The sequence below is a fragment of the Hibiscus syriacus genome, unplaced genomic scaffold (genome assembly GCF_006381635.1).
Source record: "Hibiscus syriacus cultivar Baekdansim isolate YM2019G1 unplaced genomic scaffold, ASM638163v2 tig00111769_pilon, whole genome shotgun sequence".
NCBI classification, from domain to species: domain Eukaryota; kingdom Viridiplantae; phylum Streptophyta; class Magnoliopsida; order Malvales; family Malvaceae; genus Hibiscus; species Hibiscus syriacus.
In genome coordinates, this window is record NW_024063172.1 from 475,238 (window position 1) to 490,628 (window position 15,391).

Sequence of the window (15,391 nt, forward strand, 5' to 3'; positions counted from 1 at the left end):
CCAAACGACCAGTTGATCAAATGGTCAAGGGATTGATTTCCATAGTCGGTTAAATGGTCGATTACCACGATCGATCAAATAAATTTAAGAGATTGGATATTTGGGATTTTAGGGAGTATGGATTGAAATTTAGGGATTTGAGAATTTTAGGTTTTGAGACGATACTAAAAATTATAACCGGTTAGTGGGTGGTCGGCGACGTATGGGTGGCCGAAGATGATCAGTGGTTGGAGTAAATAGAACAAGAATAAGAGATTTTAAGAGTTTGGGGTTTTTTGGTATTTTAGAAAAAATGGAGCTTTTTCAAAAATAAAATATTTTTAAGTTTTTTTTTTATAAAAAAAATATTTTTTAAAAATTACCAGATTGTGACACGTGTCACTTAACGAGTTTTTTTAACAGCCGTTAAGATTGAGGCACCTAAAGTGGTAAAGTTTGTAACGTTAAACACTTAAAGTGGTAACATTTATAACTTTAGACACCTGGATGAGTAAAAATATAGTTTAGGCACCTATTCGGGGGAAACGATATAGTTTGGACACTTATTTTGGTATTAAGCTATTTTTTTAACTTAAAATAAAACGTTGAGAATTAAAATATCCAAATAAAAAAAATAAGAGATAAAATGATTATTTTACTAAATGTTATGGATTTTTTATCCTAAAATAAAATGTTAGTGATCAAATTACTCTAACAAATGACCATTTTGTAAAGATTGGGGCAAATTTTATCATTATGCCTTTTAAAATCAGGTTGTTGGGTAGTACTCTCAACGTAATATAATCCCTCAAATTGGCTCAAACGAGGCGAAAAATTTAGGCTTTTCTTGAGCGCCTCCATATAACAAACAAGGGGAAAATTTAGGGTTTCCCTGCAAACTGAAGGAGCTCCCCTGAAGCGTCAATCGGAAATGGTAATCTAAAAAGATTTGTCTTCAATTATTTCATTAGGTACCCGAAACTGATTTTGTTTTAATACCCAATGGCTCACTGTTTTTTCTCGATGATGATTGTTTATCCTCCATATCCTCTTCTCTTAATTTGTTTCGTTATTTTTCTTGTATTTGGCTTTTACTTGTTGCATTTTCTTGCCGTTTATTTTCTTAGTGCAGCTGGGTTGAAATTTGAAGTGGTTCTTATAAATGATACTGAAATAGTTTGGGTTGTGTATTTTGGATACATTGGAAAGATGTGATCTTTCCCTTAAGAGGGTAGTTTTATAAATTGTGATAAATTGCTGTCCTTTAAGTTTGTATACTTTGTCCTTGGTCTGCTTGAAAATATTAAAACTATCAATCCCATTATTTTTAGGGTAAATTACGCATTTAGTACCTAAATTATAGTCTAGTTTTTATTTCATTTTTGTGTTCTGTTCAAATTTTAACGTTAAATTCTGAAAAAAAAAATTATAAGTTTAGGTACTAAAACGGACAAAAATTGATAGTTGGTATTAAATGCGTTAAGTTTTTAACTGTAGGATACTAAAATGAAACAAAAATTAAATTTTAGGTATTATTTTGAAAAAATTGAAAGTATAGGTAGTAAAACGAACTAAAATTGATAGTTTAGGTGCGTAGTTTACCCTATTTTTTAAAGTTATTTATCTAACTATTTTAAATCATTTAGTGGTAGGATGGTCTGGTTTGATGAAAGCTTGATTGAAAGATGGAAATAAATTGATGAGAATTTGAATAAAGCTGAAACATTTGGAATGTTTGTGATAGTCTTGCTAAATTATAATGTCTTCTATAGCATCCGTTAAGTTTGGTTAGCTTGAATGTGCAGTTTTTTTGGGTTCCTTGATTGTATTCGAGTTGTTAATCGGCCCGGTTGTGATAGGATTTAGGTTTTAGGACTTGATTTTCTGGTTCTGCTTGATGAAAATTTTAATAAAGTTGAGACATTTTGAATGTTTGTGATAGTCTTGCTAAATTATAATGTCCACTATAGCATCCGTTAAGTTTAGTTAGCTTGAATGTGCAGTTTTTTTTGGTTCCTTGGTTGTATTCGAGTTGTTAATTGGCCTGATTGTGATAGGATTTAGGCTTTTAGGACTTGATTTTCTGGTTCTGCTTGATGAGAAGTTGAATAAAGTTGAAATATGTGTAATGTTTGTGATAGTCTTGCTAAATTATAATGTCCTCTATAGCAACCGTTAAGTTTGGTTAGCTTGAATGTGCAGTTCTTTTGGTTGCATTCAAGTTGTTAATCGGCCTGGTTGTGATAGGATTTAGGTTTTTAGGACTGGATTTTCTGGTTCTGCTTGATGAAAATTTGAATAAAGTTGAAACATTTGGAATGTTTGTTGTAGTCTTGCTAAATTATAATTTCTATAGCATCCGTTAAGTTTGGTTAGCTTGAATGTGCAGTTCTCTTATTGTTCCTTGGTTGTATTCGAGTTGTTAATCGGCTCGGTTTTGATAGGATTTAGGCTTTTAGGACTTGGTTTTCTGGTTCAGCTTTAGTTCCTATGATTCAATTATTCTTTATCATATTGTGATGCACAGCCTAAGCAAATTCATGAGATCAAGGACTTCCTTCTCACTGCTAGAAGGAAAGACGCCCGCTCGGTAAAGATCAAGAAAAGCAAAGATGTTGTAAAGTTCAAGGTCCGCTGCTCGAAATACTTGTACACCCTTTGTGTGTCAGATGCCGAGAAGGCCGACAAATTGAAGCAGTCTCTTCCACCAGGTAATTTGCCATGCAGGAGCCCTTTTTTCATTCCTATCTTTTTTTTCAAATCGGTGTCGATATTTTAAACGAACAAACATGATCGGTCCCGGAAATTAGGATCTTTCTTATCAAGTTGATAAGCATTTCAAGGTCCTTGGTCTTGACCATGTTTCTCATCGATTTCATGTTTGCAGGTTTGACCGTTCAAGACCTGTGAAAATTACAGCTGCCCTAAGCTTTTGTCAGCTCCATTAATGGGAAATGAAAACTGGATTTTGACTTCTAGTTTACTTCTTGCATTTCGTTTTGCAACATTCAAAAGCTTTTTGTAATGGAATATTTACTTGGCGTTTTTATGGACGAAATTACTAGCCCAATATTTTATTTTAGGGTAAAAGACCCATGATATTTGAATAAATAATCACTTTAGTCCTTATTTTTTTCTTTTTGGAACATTTTGACCCTTAATATTTTAAGATTTTAATACCGAAAGCCATTTGTTAATCAATGGTTTTCATCCAGCCAGAGGAATTTTTGTCCTAAAAGCTTTAAAGCCAAAAAGAGAATGTGAGTTAAAATAATTATTTATTCGAATGTTATAGGGGTTTTATGATATTGTCTTTCTAAAATGTGATGACCAAATTATAAACTTTTAAATAATAGAGTTGCGTTAATGAAACATTTTTTTTAATCTGAATAGTGAGGTGAAGGAGAATGAGGAAGTGACTTTTATATCTCACTTTACTCGGATGGTGGATTATATATTATAGTGATTTTGAATTTCACAAATTTTGGATTCATGATTAAATTTCATAAGTTTGAATGATTTAGGTAAAATCTAAATAAATAGAGTGTAAGAGATGACGAGATGATTTCGTTAATGTCTTGAGTGATCAGAAAAGATGTCAAGAAAAAATTACATCGATGTGAGATAATTATAAAATTATAAAAATTTTATTTTTAGAGGAAAAAGAAAAAGAAAAAAAAAAGTAATAACGTGGATGAGATGATTGTCATGTTAACAAAAAAATCAAGGCTTAATATACTTTTAGGTCTCCGATTCGTTTGTCTTCTTCATTTCCAACAAAATGACTGAACTACGGTCTCCGATTCGTGAAGGGGAAAGCCCTAGCCAGCTCTGAAAGTACTCACGAAACCTTAAATCTTCCTTTTAAAGTGTTTGGTTAACGAGAAAATTTTAAGAAAATTTGTAAGATATCTCTTAACTGTGAATTTTAATTTTTTCTATTTTTTTTCCTTTCTGCTTCTCTATTTGAAACCTTAGCTTCGTAACTTCCTATCAGTGATAATTTGATGTGATCTTCTGTTATTTGCCTTGTAATTGTTCCATTGAAAAAATGCGATGGTTTTCCTTTTAATCTTAAGGAGTTCATTTCCCCCCTTTTTTTTCTTTTTCTTCCTCTTCGTTTCCCCTTTAAGCCGCTGTGAATTGAATTTAATAGATATTGGAGTTGTTTTTTTCAAGCGTGATTGATGGCATTCTAAGTATTCAATTTAACCTCAATTTTTGTTTTTATTTTCTGTGCTGTATTCTTCGTTGAACTGATGGAATCTCAAATCAATTGTGTTGCCTTTCAGTTAAATGGAAGCCTTGGCTGCTGAACATTTAGAGAGAATTTTTATTGTTTTGTTTTGTATTTTAGCTAAAGGGATAGCACTGTTAGCAGTTTGGGTTGCGTAGTATACTAGTATTCATAGCGTTTGGCTTTCAGATTTCTGAAAATGGTTGGAAATACACTATTCAAGATTCCAACATGCCCTTCTTTGTCGTCTTCAACTTTGACCGCCATCCCGCATTCTTCTCGGAGAATTGTTCCATGTCTTCCACCTAAACCGAGGTCGGCAAAAGTTAGAGTTATGTCTGCTAGTACTGAGAATAACCCGCCACCTTGTTCTTCAGAGGAAAAGAATCCACTTGCTGTAGATATTCCTCGGAATATTTGGAGGCAAGCTTTACGTCCACTGAGTGATTCCTTAGAAGGTGGGGTTGGGTTGTTTCTTGTGTCAGGTACTGTGCTTCTTGCACTTTCTCTGGCTTGGTTGAGGGGCTTTCAGATTCGTTCGAAATTCCGGAAGTACCTAGCAGTGTTTGAATTTGCTCAAGCATCGGGTATTTGCACTGGAACACCTGTTAGGATTAGAGGGGTGACTGTAGGCAATTTTGTACGTGTTAATCCCTCCCTGAGAAGTATAGAAGCAGTTATTGAGGTACATTTCAGGATAACAAATTTTCTGTAATATTTTCTTGTGGTTTTGTTTGTGTATGCACCAACTTTGTTTCCATCATTCTTAGGTTGAAGATGATAAGATTGTTATACGTCGAAATTCGCTGATTGAGGTCAACCAATCTGGCCTTTTGATGGAAACTTTGATTGATATCACACCAACGGATCCAATTCCGTCACCTTCAGTGTGACCTCTAGATGCTGACTGCATTAAGGAAGGCTTAATTGTATGTGATAGGCAAAAGATAAAGGGGGAACCAGGGGTAAGTCTGGATGAATTGGTAGGGATTGTAACCCATCTTGCTAGTCAAATGGAGGAAATAGGTATTGCCAACACATATGCACTTGCTGAGCAAGTTGCTTCTGTTATTCAGAATGCAAAGCCCCTGCTCAGAAAGGTGTGCAATGTTTTGTTACATTTTGTGTCTTATTGATGAAATTTCTTTTTCTAAACTATATTGCTCATAGTTCTATTATAAGCATGAAAGAAGTGAATGGATCAGCTACATTATATTTTTCTCTTCTTTTTTGTACTCTGAGTTCTGTTTGAATGATTTATTATTACACCCACACAGTAGCATGAGGTGCATAAATATAATAATTTATGCCTGTACGTGTTTCCCTGTTCTCTAATTGATTGGATAAAGATTCTAAACTGAACTTTTGATGGATTCTCATGAGTCAAAATTTTGAATTTGATGTAATGATTTTTCAGATTGAAGCCATAGCCGAAGATGTGCAACCTTTGTTGGCCGAGCTTCATGATAGGAGGTTGAGAATTTGACCAGAAGCCTAACACAAGCCTCTGAGGATTTGAGGTGAATTCTCTATTCTTTCTTCACTATAATTTTATTATGATGTGCTTGTCACCTAGGAGTTGCTCCCACATGCTATAACTAAGAATTGTTTTCAGACAAAGCATTAGGCCAACATATTATGAGTATTTTTTCAATACTCTAGCATGAATTCAAAAAGTTTATTCTGGTAAATAAAAGGTCTGGTGGTGCTTCATGATTTTTATTTTCTAGGTGATGTCCGGAAATGCTTCAAACAATGATCGTAGTTCTTACATTTTACATGGTCACCTTCCACCTCCATGCCGTGTTATGGAGTCTTTTATAATTTTACCATTGTGTTCAACAGTTAGCATTATATTACTGCTACAATCAACCTTGACCCTTAATAATTACAAGCCACCACCTCATCTTATTTCACTTTGATCCTCTAAAACCGAAGGACTAAAAGATCTGAACTCCCGCTACCGAGGTATCTATCCTTGCTCCTACCGTTAAAAGTCAGTTGTAGATGTTGCATCGCGAACTCATACCAAATCCTTGAATTTGGAGTAGCAAATTTAAAAATGCTTTGGGACAATAAATTATTAGTAATGTGGAAGCATCAGTATGGACACTTTGAATTTCATCTATACTAATTATGATGTGAGGCGAAGAAAGACACTTTACGTGAAAATAAGATTTGGCCCCTTCATTTGTTGCCTTGGCAGCCTTCGTCATCTTATATGTATGAGCTTACAACTACAGTTACTTTCTTTGCAGAAGGGTGCATTCATCCATTATGACCTCTGAGAATACGGAATTGATTCAAAAATCAATTTATACTCTGTTTTTCACTTTGAAGAATATCGAGGTAGAGATTTTCTTACCAGCTACTAGCATTCCTCTCAATTGTTTATTTAAATCTTCGAATTCACATATGCCCTGCCTCTTTTTTTACCTTTTCAGAATATAAGTCCTGATATACTGGGATTCACGGGCGACAAGTCTACAAGAAAGAATCTAAAATCACTTATCAAGTCGCTTAGCAGGGTGTTGTGATTGTGAAGACAAGTGAAAGGAAGACAATAATTGATTACAGAGTCCAAACTCATAATTGGTTTATCTTTTCCATTATTATAAAGTGGGGAGATATCGAAGTGAAGCTTTGTACTGTTCTTGTCCATTGCAATTTCTTGGAAAATCTTGATGCTTGAGGTACTTGTCGCACACATTTTACTAGTATAAATGCAAATTAAATTTTGTCAATTGTTAATTAGTAGTTGCAGACTTTTGCTGTGATCGAATAAAAGTAGATAAGTTCTCAAAGCAACTGATTACAGGGCGTGATGCAAGTAAGTGCATTTCATCATCGTTTCACTATGACTCTGTTGGTTTCTGGGTGGGGCGGGGGGATGTGAAGGTTACATTAAACCTAGTCCTCTTATTCGGGTTAATCCTTCGATTGTTTCGATATGGTTTTGCGGGTTTTTCAAATAAACTTGTTCGATGGATCCCTTGCATTTCATCTTGTTTCCCATTTTCTTCGCTCCTTGGCTTGAGTTCTGGAGTTTTTCAAATAAACTTGTTCGATGGATCTCTTGCATTTCATCTTGTTTCCCATTTTCTTCGCTCCTTGGCTTGAGTTCTGGACTTGCAGAATAATCGGACCCTTAAGATCCCGAATTTACCATGTTTAGAGGAAGGGAAATTCTTATGAATATTGCAGAATCCTTAATCTTTTTGACGACATCGTCGTCCTATGGTTCATATTTGAGGTTTGAGGATAGGGAATGCTATTTTTAACAATTTCATCGGTAGGATTGCAGACGGGTACAATTTTGTGGATTTCGCACCGTACCTACTTCAATTGAGGTGTGGATGGGTATAAATTTAGTGGGTACTGTGCGGGTGTGGATGTGGATGTTAAAAGTCATTGGGTAGTGGGTAGGGAATGGTTTTGAGACCTTACTCGTCATGCATCCACGCACCCACTAACTATCTACCATATAAATTTTGGATCATTATAAATTTAGGTATAATTTTAGAGATTATTCTGTAAATCTTAAGATTTTATATGACATAACTTATAATTTAACCAAATGTTAGGGTATAAATATTTTTAGAATTGGAGATCGTCACTTATATAATTTGTGAATTTGTTGCTAAGTAGGTATGGACGGTTGCAGTCGGGTACGAGATAAGTGGTGAGTATCCAGTTGAGTAGTAGGTGGGAGGTGGATTTGAGAATATACTTGCACGGGTGGGTGTGGATTTAAAAATTTTACCTATCGTGGGTGGTGGATACAAAATATTAGGTGGGTACGGGAAATTGGGGATGAGAAAAGGGGTATCCGCACCCGCTTTGCTCGTTTTCCACTCTTCAAAGACTGTTGTTCTCCCTAGAGGTTTCAAATTCGAATATTTGCATTTGTATAGTATGTGTGCGTTATTAACTGGTAAAAAAGATTCTTAACATATGATACCTTATATTCACCTCAAATGATTAAAAAAGTGAAAATATAATGTGTTTTAATAATGTACTTAAGGTTGTGAAGTTTGGTCACTTGTTTCAAGTTTTATGACATTAATGCCGTGTCTAGCTGTGGGTCTTAAAATTCTAATAAATAGGCTCAAGTTAGATGGGGAGATCTAATTTGGGGTCTACTTCGACAAATAAGATTATATATAAATTTTTGCTAACATTATTTTCATTTATTTGTTGCAGCCGACATTAATTGATTTATTTTTTCCCATGAAGAAAAATATTGTACAGTACCCTTAAAAATAATTGCTCCAATTAAGGATGGATATGGGTTAGATTAAGTCAGATTTTCGATTACTTGGCCTGACCCAAAAATTATATATTTGAATCCAATTTAAAAAATTGTACACCCTTCCCCGATCTGAACCTGTCTTATCTTTTTTAGATAAATCCGAACTCAATTTGATCTGACTCGAAATAATATATATATAAAAAATTATTACTTTTATTCAATAAAAAAATAGAGATTTAATTGAAAAAAATAATATATATAGAAGGTTCTTATTATAATTATCCCTAAAAATATAAATTAAAATTATATTTTTTTAGGTCAAGTCGGATAAGATCTTTTTCACCTTAAACTCAAATCTGACTCGACCCAAACATAATATCTAAAAAATCCTAAAATAATTTTTTTTAAATTGACCCGTTAAAATCAGATCAAAATCCGTCGAATATGAGTCTCATGCCCATTCCAAGCTTCAATCCAGAAATGTCAAAAAGGGCCCTACAAATCTCAAATAGAAGATCTCAGCATTATATGGATTTCTTATAGCTTAAAATAACTTGACCGATATTTTTTTCCTGGGTCCAAAACCCAACCTATTTCCTCATAATTTTCTTAATTTCTTTAAAATAAATAAAATTATGGATCAAACTAAATGGTATTTGAAGAAAATGGTAAAAAATAATGGAAAAAATATTTTTTCATTTCTAAATTGTGGTAAAAAAATTAATCTTCTTACTTTCTCTCTATATAGTTTATTTTAAAATAAATAATATATATATATATATTTCATTTCTGAATTAAATGTGGTAAAGAATTCGAAATAATAATAATAATTTGAAGAAAATGGAATTTTTTTTACAGAGGTTGGATTGAAAGCAAAACATGAGCTATCAAGAGAGATATCTGAACAGCAAAGTGACGTACTACCATCGACAAGTGATACTTCAACTTGTGAACTTTTAGGAATAATAATTTTGTGATTCAATCCCATTTGATCCGACCGCATTGGATTCAGAAATTTAATAATATGAGCTCAAAATTTTAATTATGGATGGTAATTTTATCGGATTCCGACTTGATCCAATCTATTTTTTTTAACAATTCGAGTTTTAACCCCACCCAACCCGAAGATAATAATATAATTTTCTTAAAAAAATTATTATTTTTTTAAATAAATCATTAATTTATAATGGGTCGGGTCGGGTCGAATCAGATTTATAATCTAAAAATGGGCCGGGTCAAAGTTGGGTGGAGAATATATATTATCAGGTCTGGTCGGGTCGGACATAGGATATACAGTTTTCGGGTCAAATCGAGTTCAAATGAAGGGTATATATTTTCAGGTCGGATTTTGTTGACAAAAACTGACTATAATCTAACCCTTTACCAATTTTATTTTTTTCCCTTAACATATTAAATAAAATTTAATCATTTTCAAAATAACAAGAATACACTTTACCGCTTAGGGGACTTTGTACATCTACTCTTGTATTTGCTCTTAGTTGGATATAATCATTTAAAAGAAATTCACTTGGAGTGATAACTCCGTAAAAATATTATATTTTAGCCTTTTTTAGGTATTTTTACTTAAGTTACTCATTGTATAAAAGTCATTGACATACCATTTAAGTTGCATTTAGGACATTGTTGCATACTTGCATGTGGTGGATAAGTTTTTGTTGCGGAAAAGTTTATTTGATTAAATTGATGCTGCTGATGAGAATGGTTGTGTTGGCTGTGATGATGTAGGTGATAGTAAATGACGATGAAGAATTTATTTGTCGAGACAAATTCTATGCTAGGGCCAGAGGAACTGAAGACGAAGACCGCGAGGAATAATTTTTGTCACGATGAGTTTTATCTCGTAAGTTTGACGCGGTACGAGACAAAATTGTTGATGTCGCTTGGCCAGCTGTCCAAGGCACCTCACGTGAATCCCTGCCCCTGCTAAGGATTTGGGACCACTGTTAGCTGTCATGTTATTCATACAATAGGTGTGAATTCAAGGGTTGTTGTGGAAATTTCAAGGGCACTAAACCCTAAAAATTCTCACTATAAATAGCACATTATATCATCCGAAAGGAGGGGAGACATGTACCTTAAATGAAAGGTTTGGATAAAGGCGGTTGTATCACCTCTTTTCCACTATTCCTCCTCTCATCCGTCCTTGGTGTTCTCCATAGCCAGGCTTCGCGGGAGCAACTGTTAGGCTCTCGAGAGAGGCTAGCTCGCTAGAGCAGTCATGGTGGTGGTATGATGTCACGGCAGATCTCTGTTCCAGGAGTTTTTATTCCTCTTGCTCTTCATTTCTTATATTTTAAGGGTTTGTACTTAATGAATATTTTTGTGATGATGTTAGTCGCACCATAAACCCCTTTATTTCATATTAGAAATGATTGGATGATATTTTATTTTATGGTTAATGAATGATCAAGTATGTTTTTATTCATTGTTGTTTTGTTCTCTGTTTTCACTGAAACATATTTATTAATTTATTAGAAAAATAACTCCCAAGATGAATCGATTAATGGAAAATAGTTCGCATAACTAAAAATTATTTGATAAACTGCAATTGCTTAATTAACTCAAAACAAAATAGTTTAGTACAAAATAATAAAATAGTTCGCATAACAAAAAATATTTTTATTAACTTAGAATAAAATATTTTAGTACAAATATTTCAGTTTTGAATAACAAAATAAATAATAGCTAATAATACTTATGTCCACTAGTTCTGCATCATGGTGGACGACGAGTATGACGCGGATGTAATTGCGGTTCATCTTCTTCTTCAGTAATATCATCATCATCAGTATCGAAAGCTGTATATGGAATCAATCCACCACTGGCATTGGAACTGGGACCGATGTAGAATATGCTATGCGTCATCGTTTGTTCAACAATACTGGATCTAAAGTTAGCCACTAATTGTGTTGTTGGTGAATTGAATTGGCCAAAGACGTCGGTGCGGAAACCTTCCAAGAACTTCCCCATTTGCTGAAATGTTGATTGAGTCGAGTGGGTGAAGACAGGGTCAGGGTGTGTCAGCGGTGTCCGAGGAAGTCCTGGTGTTGTTTCCGATGAGGAGGATGCACCTTTTTGTCTTCTTCTTCTTCTTCTCTTCCTTTACTCCCCCCACTTTGCCTCCTCGTCCATGGGCGACTCTGTGAAGGAATATATAATTTTCGCGCTCGATCCTCATTGGTGTCACTGTAGTCGAAGATGGGTTGAGTCATGGGTGTCCTCTCGAATCTTCGAACCCACTCGTTCAGATACACCACATTATGGTCCGCCCAATTATTTTGCATATTCCCTTGTCAATTCAATCGATCCAACTAATCCAAGTAAGGTGGATGTGGCAGAATCGATTAGACAGAGTTAAATTGCCAATGGACGCGCTCGGAAGGATGACACTCGAATATTTCATACAAGATCAGTGGGACTGACAAAATGTACATGGGCGCATTAGTCACCCGAATCTCATGCAGTATACAATCGGCAACAGCAACATCGCAATAAGGCGTCCACAAGAACTATAAAATTAAAATTACATAACTTTGTTAACTTAAAAACTCAAATAAATTAAATTATTATAAAATTATAAGATAAAAGTTATAGGAAAAATATTTATTACTTGATGTCAAAACTTATCGATCAAGAGTATGAAGTCTCATTGATGTGTTGGTAAATGGGCGTGGGATGTTTCATCAGTCCGCAACAATAAACACCCTCCAATGACATTTTTCATCGGATCTATGGCTCTACAAAGTCGCTGAAACAAAAACGCCAAAACTGTCGACCCCAACCTATATTTCTTGAATCACTCAAATTTTACAAATGATTCAACTATATGGGCACGAGAAAATCACTTCAAAAAATTAATAAAACAATATAAGTACTTAATTTCCAAAATATTCATAAATAAAAACATTTATATTTACATCTTTCGCTTCATGCTCCGTATTCTGGGGTAGATTCGTAAAATTCTAATCCAAAAATTTAATTTTTATTTTTTATCATTACGTGCGTCATCAGACGGATCAATTCCGATCAATACCTCACATACGTTTCTAGGGGTATTGACAACACTAGTAATAATTACTCCATCAATAGGCAGTCATAGATGAAATGCAACATCTTACAGGGTAATAGTTGCCTCCCCACACGGTAAATGAAACGTGTGCGTCTTTGGTCTCCATTTTTCCACCAACACATTTATAAGTGGATGATGCAACTTCACACTGTCACCAGTTATACTACTCATATATCCGAAACTCGCTAAATGTAAATAGTCAATAATATCCACATCGGACGATGTCACACAATTTATATGACATTATAATATACGCTCATATCTCTACAAAATAAAGATATTTAAATACCAAAACAAATAGACTAATTCAATAAATAAATAGTAAAAGTATAAAATAATATTAATTAATTTATCTCGTCATTTCACCTCCAATAATTGAATAGGTGACTTCGATCATGTCTTAATTGACTCACCGTCATGATATGAAATATTTGAATATATGAAAGGGATGGATGTGGTGATTAATAAGAGTGGAGGATCTTATTTATAGCCCTTCTCGCACCTAAGGAAGCGGTTTTAAATGCAACTTGAGTCTTATAAAAACATTTCCCATTACCTCGAGAAATTTATTCCGTTTCTAGTACCTCGCAATTTGTAAGACGTGAGATTACTTTATCTTTAAATTTTAAAATATATTATAATTATTATATTATTAATTATATTTAATATTTTACACATATAATTTTTCAATATTTCAAAATTTACAAAAATATATTATAATTTTTTTTTATAAAATATCTATTTTAATTACTATATTTGTATATTATTCTATTTTAATTATCGATTATATTTAATAATTAATGTTATTAATTATTATTATTATATTTATTTATTTTATTCATTTAATTTCTACGTTTTAAATTAGGCTGTTATACGAAATTCGAAAGAACCTCGCGCTTTGCAGGCTGCGAGGTCCTTCATAAAACTTGCGATATTTTGTATCATAAAGGATACATCGCGCTTCGCAATGCGCGAGGTCAATTTATCCAATTGTTTTATTTATTTACCTGAAAAGTATGTCCACGTAAGATGTATTTCGTGTGTTGAAGGATACAAAGATTTAACACTAGATTTACAAGTCACGGAGTCGTTTAATGTGGACAATTTAGAGTTGTAATTACAAATAATTTATTGATGGTTCTATTTATTTAAATAATTATTTATTTAAAATTTTTAATATAAAATTACCAATAAAAAACCAATATTAGAAAAAGCAATTATCACTTTGATGAGACAACTTTTAATCAGGTAACAAGCCCTTACCTTTGTTTCTCATACCCCATTTACTCTCTGCACATGCACCCATTTGCCCGCCCCATATAAAAATATTTCCATTATTACTTCATTTCAAAAAAGGTAAAGTAAATAAATGATATTCGATTATAAGATACTATTTTATTAAATGTATTAATTATTAAAAGTTATAAAATAATATTTTAATTATAGAGTGTTATTTTGTTGAGTCTCTCGACTATTAAAAGTTATAATATAGTTATTCGAATATTCATTATATTCTAAACTTGTTATTTTTTATTAAAAATTTGATGATATTATAAGTTAAACATTAACCTACTAGCTATAATACAATAAAATATTATATCAGAATCTCAAAAGACCATCACTATCATTTTAGTATCCAGCTTAGACAACCGTCGATTTTTTTAATGAAAAATGACGAATTTGAAACATAATTAAATGTCATGTAACAATTTTATAATTTTTAATAGTCGATAGAATTAACAAAGTAGTATGTTACAGTCAAAAAATTATTTTTTTTAAAATGTACGTAATAAAGAAATACTTTATATCAAGGACCATTTATGTACTTTACCCCTATTTCCTTAAGCGTTCATCGTTCTCATGAACTCAATATGGAATCTTCAAGTATTTTACCCACGATTCCCAAGCTTACATGTATTCCATAAATTCTTTATGGGTAAATTACAACGATCACTCCTGAACTCCTTTCTCTCCTATTTTACTCATAGTATTTTAAATTCATTCAATTTTTGTATTAAATTTAATACAATTAGCATTTTTGGTCAGTAAGTCGTTTTCTCACTAAACCATGTTATAAATGAACTATTATACAGATACAAAATGACGTCATTTTTGTAAAAAATTTATTTTTCTAAAATGAATTGGTTTTAACGTCGTTAAATATTTAACGACTGAATGACCAAAAATACTAATTGTATTAAATTGTCTAAGGAAAATGAATGAATTTAAAGTACTGTGAGTGAAATAGGAGAAGAAGTAAAATTCCGTGATGATTGGTGTAATTTACCCGTTCTTTATTAGTTAGTGTAATCCAAAACAAAGGTTCAAATAAATCAAGTTTTGCAGTAAAGTCAGAGACCAAGTTCAAACAAAGATTCCTATTATGTCAAAGAGAAGATACAATGGAACATGAACAGTTAATAATTCTGGAAAGAGAGAAGATGGCAATGATTTAGCTTTGTTTTGATGAACAAGTTGATAATTAAACGAGAAAAAAAAATCAAAACTTTAAAAGCTGAAAGCTTTAATTTAGAAAGATGTAAATGAATTTATGAGTAAGTCGGCTCTCTGCCAAGATTCTTATTCAGTTCTTGAGACCCGTTTCTATTTTCCAGAATTTAGCAGTTCCTTTGTTTACCAAAGTACTGGAACTCGATCAGAAGGCCAAAGTGGGTCAGTTTTCCAAGTTTTGTATTCATTATATGTTTGTGCATGTGTTTATATATGAAAATGTGTCAGATTCTGACTCTCTCTCTCTCTCTCTCTCTCTCTCTCTCTCTCTCTCGTGTTTTATGCCAATCATGCATTAAATCAACTGATCTATTATTCTCTT

At 32.9% G+C, this 15,391-nt stretch overlaps 1 protein-coding gene and 1 pseudogene across 1 annotated transcript; both read left to right on the top strand.

Moving 5' to 3' along the window:
- Window positions 1-801: 801 nt before the first annotated feature.
- LOC120169470 (60S ribosomal protein L38-like) lies at window positions 802-2,976 on the top strand. Its single transcript, XM_039177600.1, has 3 exons — window positions 802-913; window positions 2,507-2,690; window positions 2,867-2,976. Exons 1-3 carry the CDS (start codon window positions 911-913, stop codon window positions 2,887-2,889), a joined length of 210 nt encoding a protein of 69 aa, XP_039033531.1. The 5' UTR covers window positions 802-910; the 3' UTR covers window positions 2,890-2,976.
- Window positions 2,977-3,737: 761 nt separating this feature from the next.
- LOC120169469 lies at window positions 3,738-6,967 on the top strand (annotated as a pseudogene).
- Window positions 6,968-15,391: the final 8,424 nt, after the last annotated feature.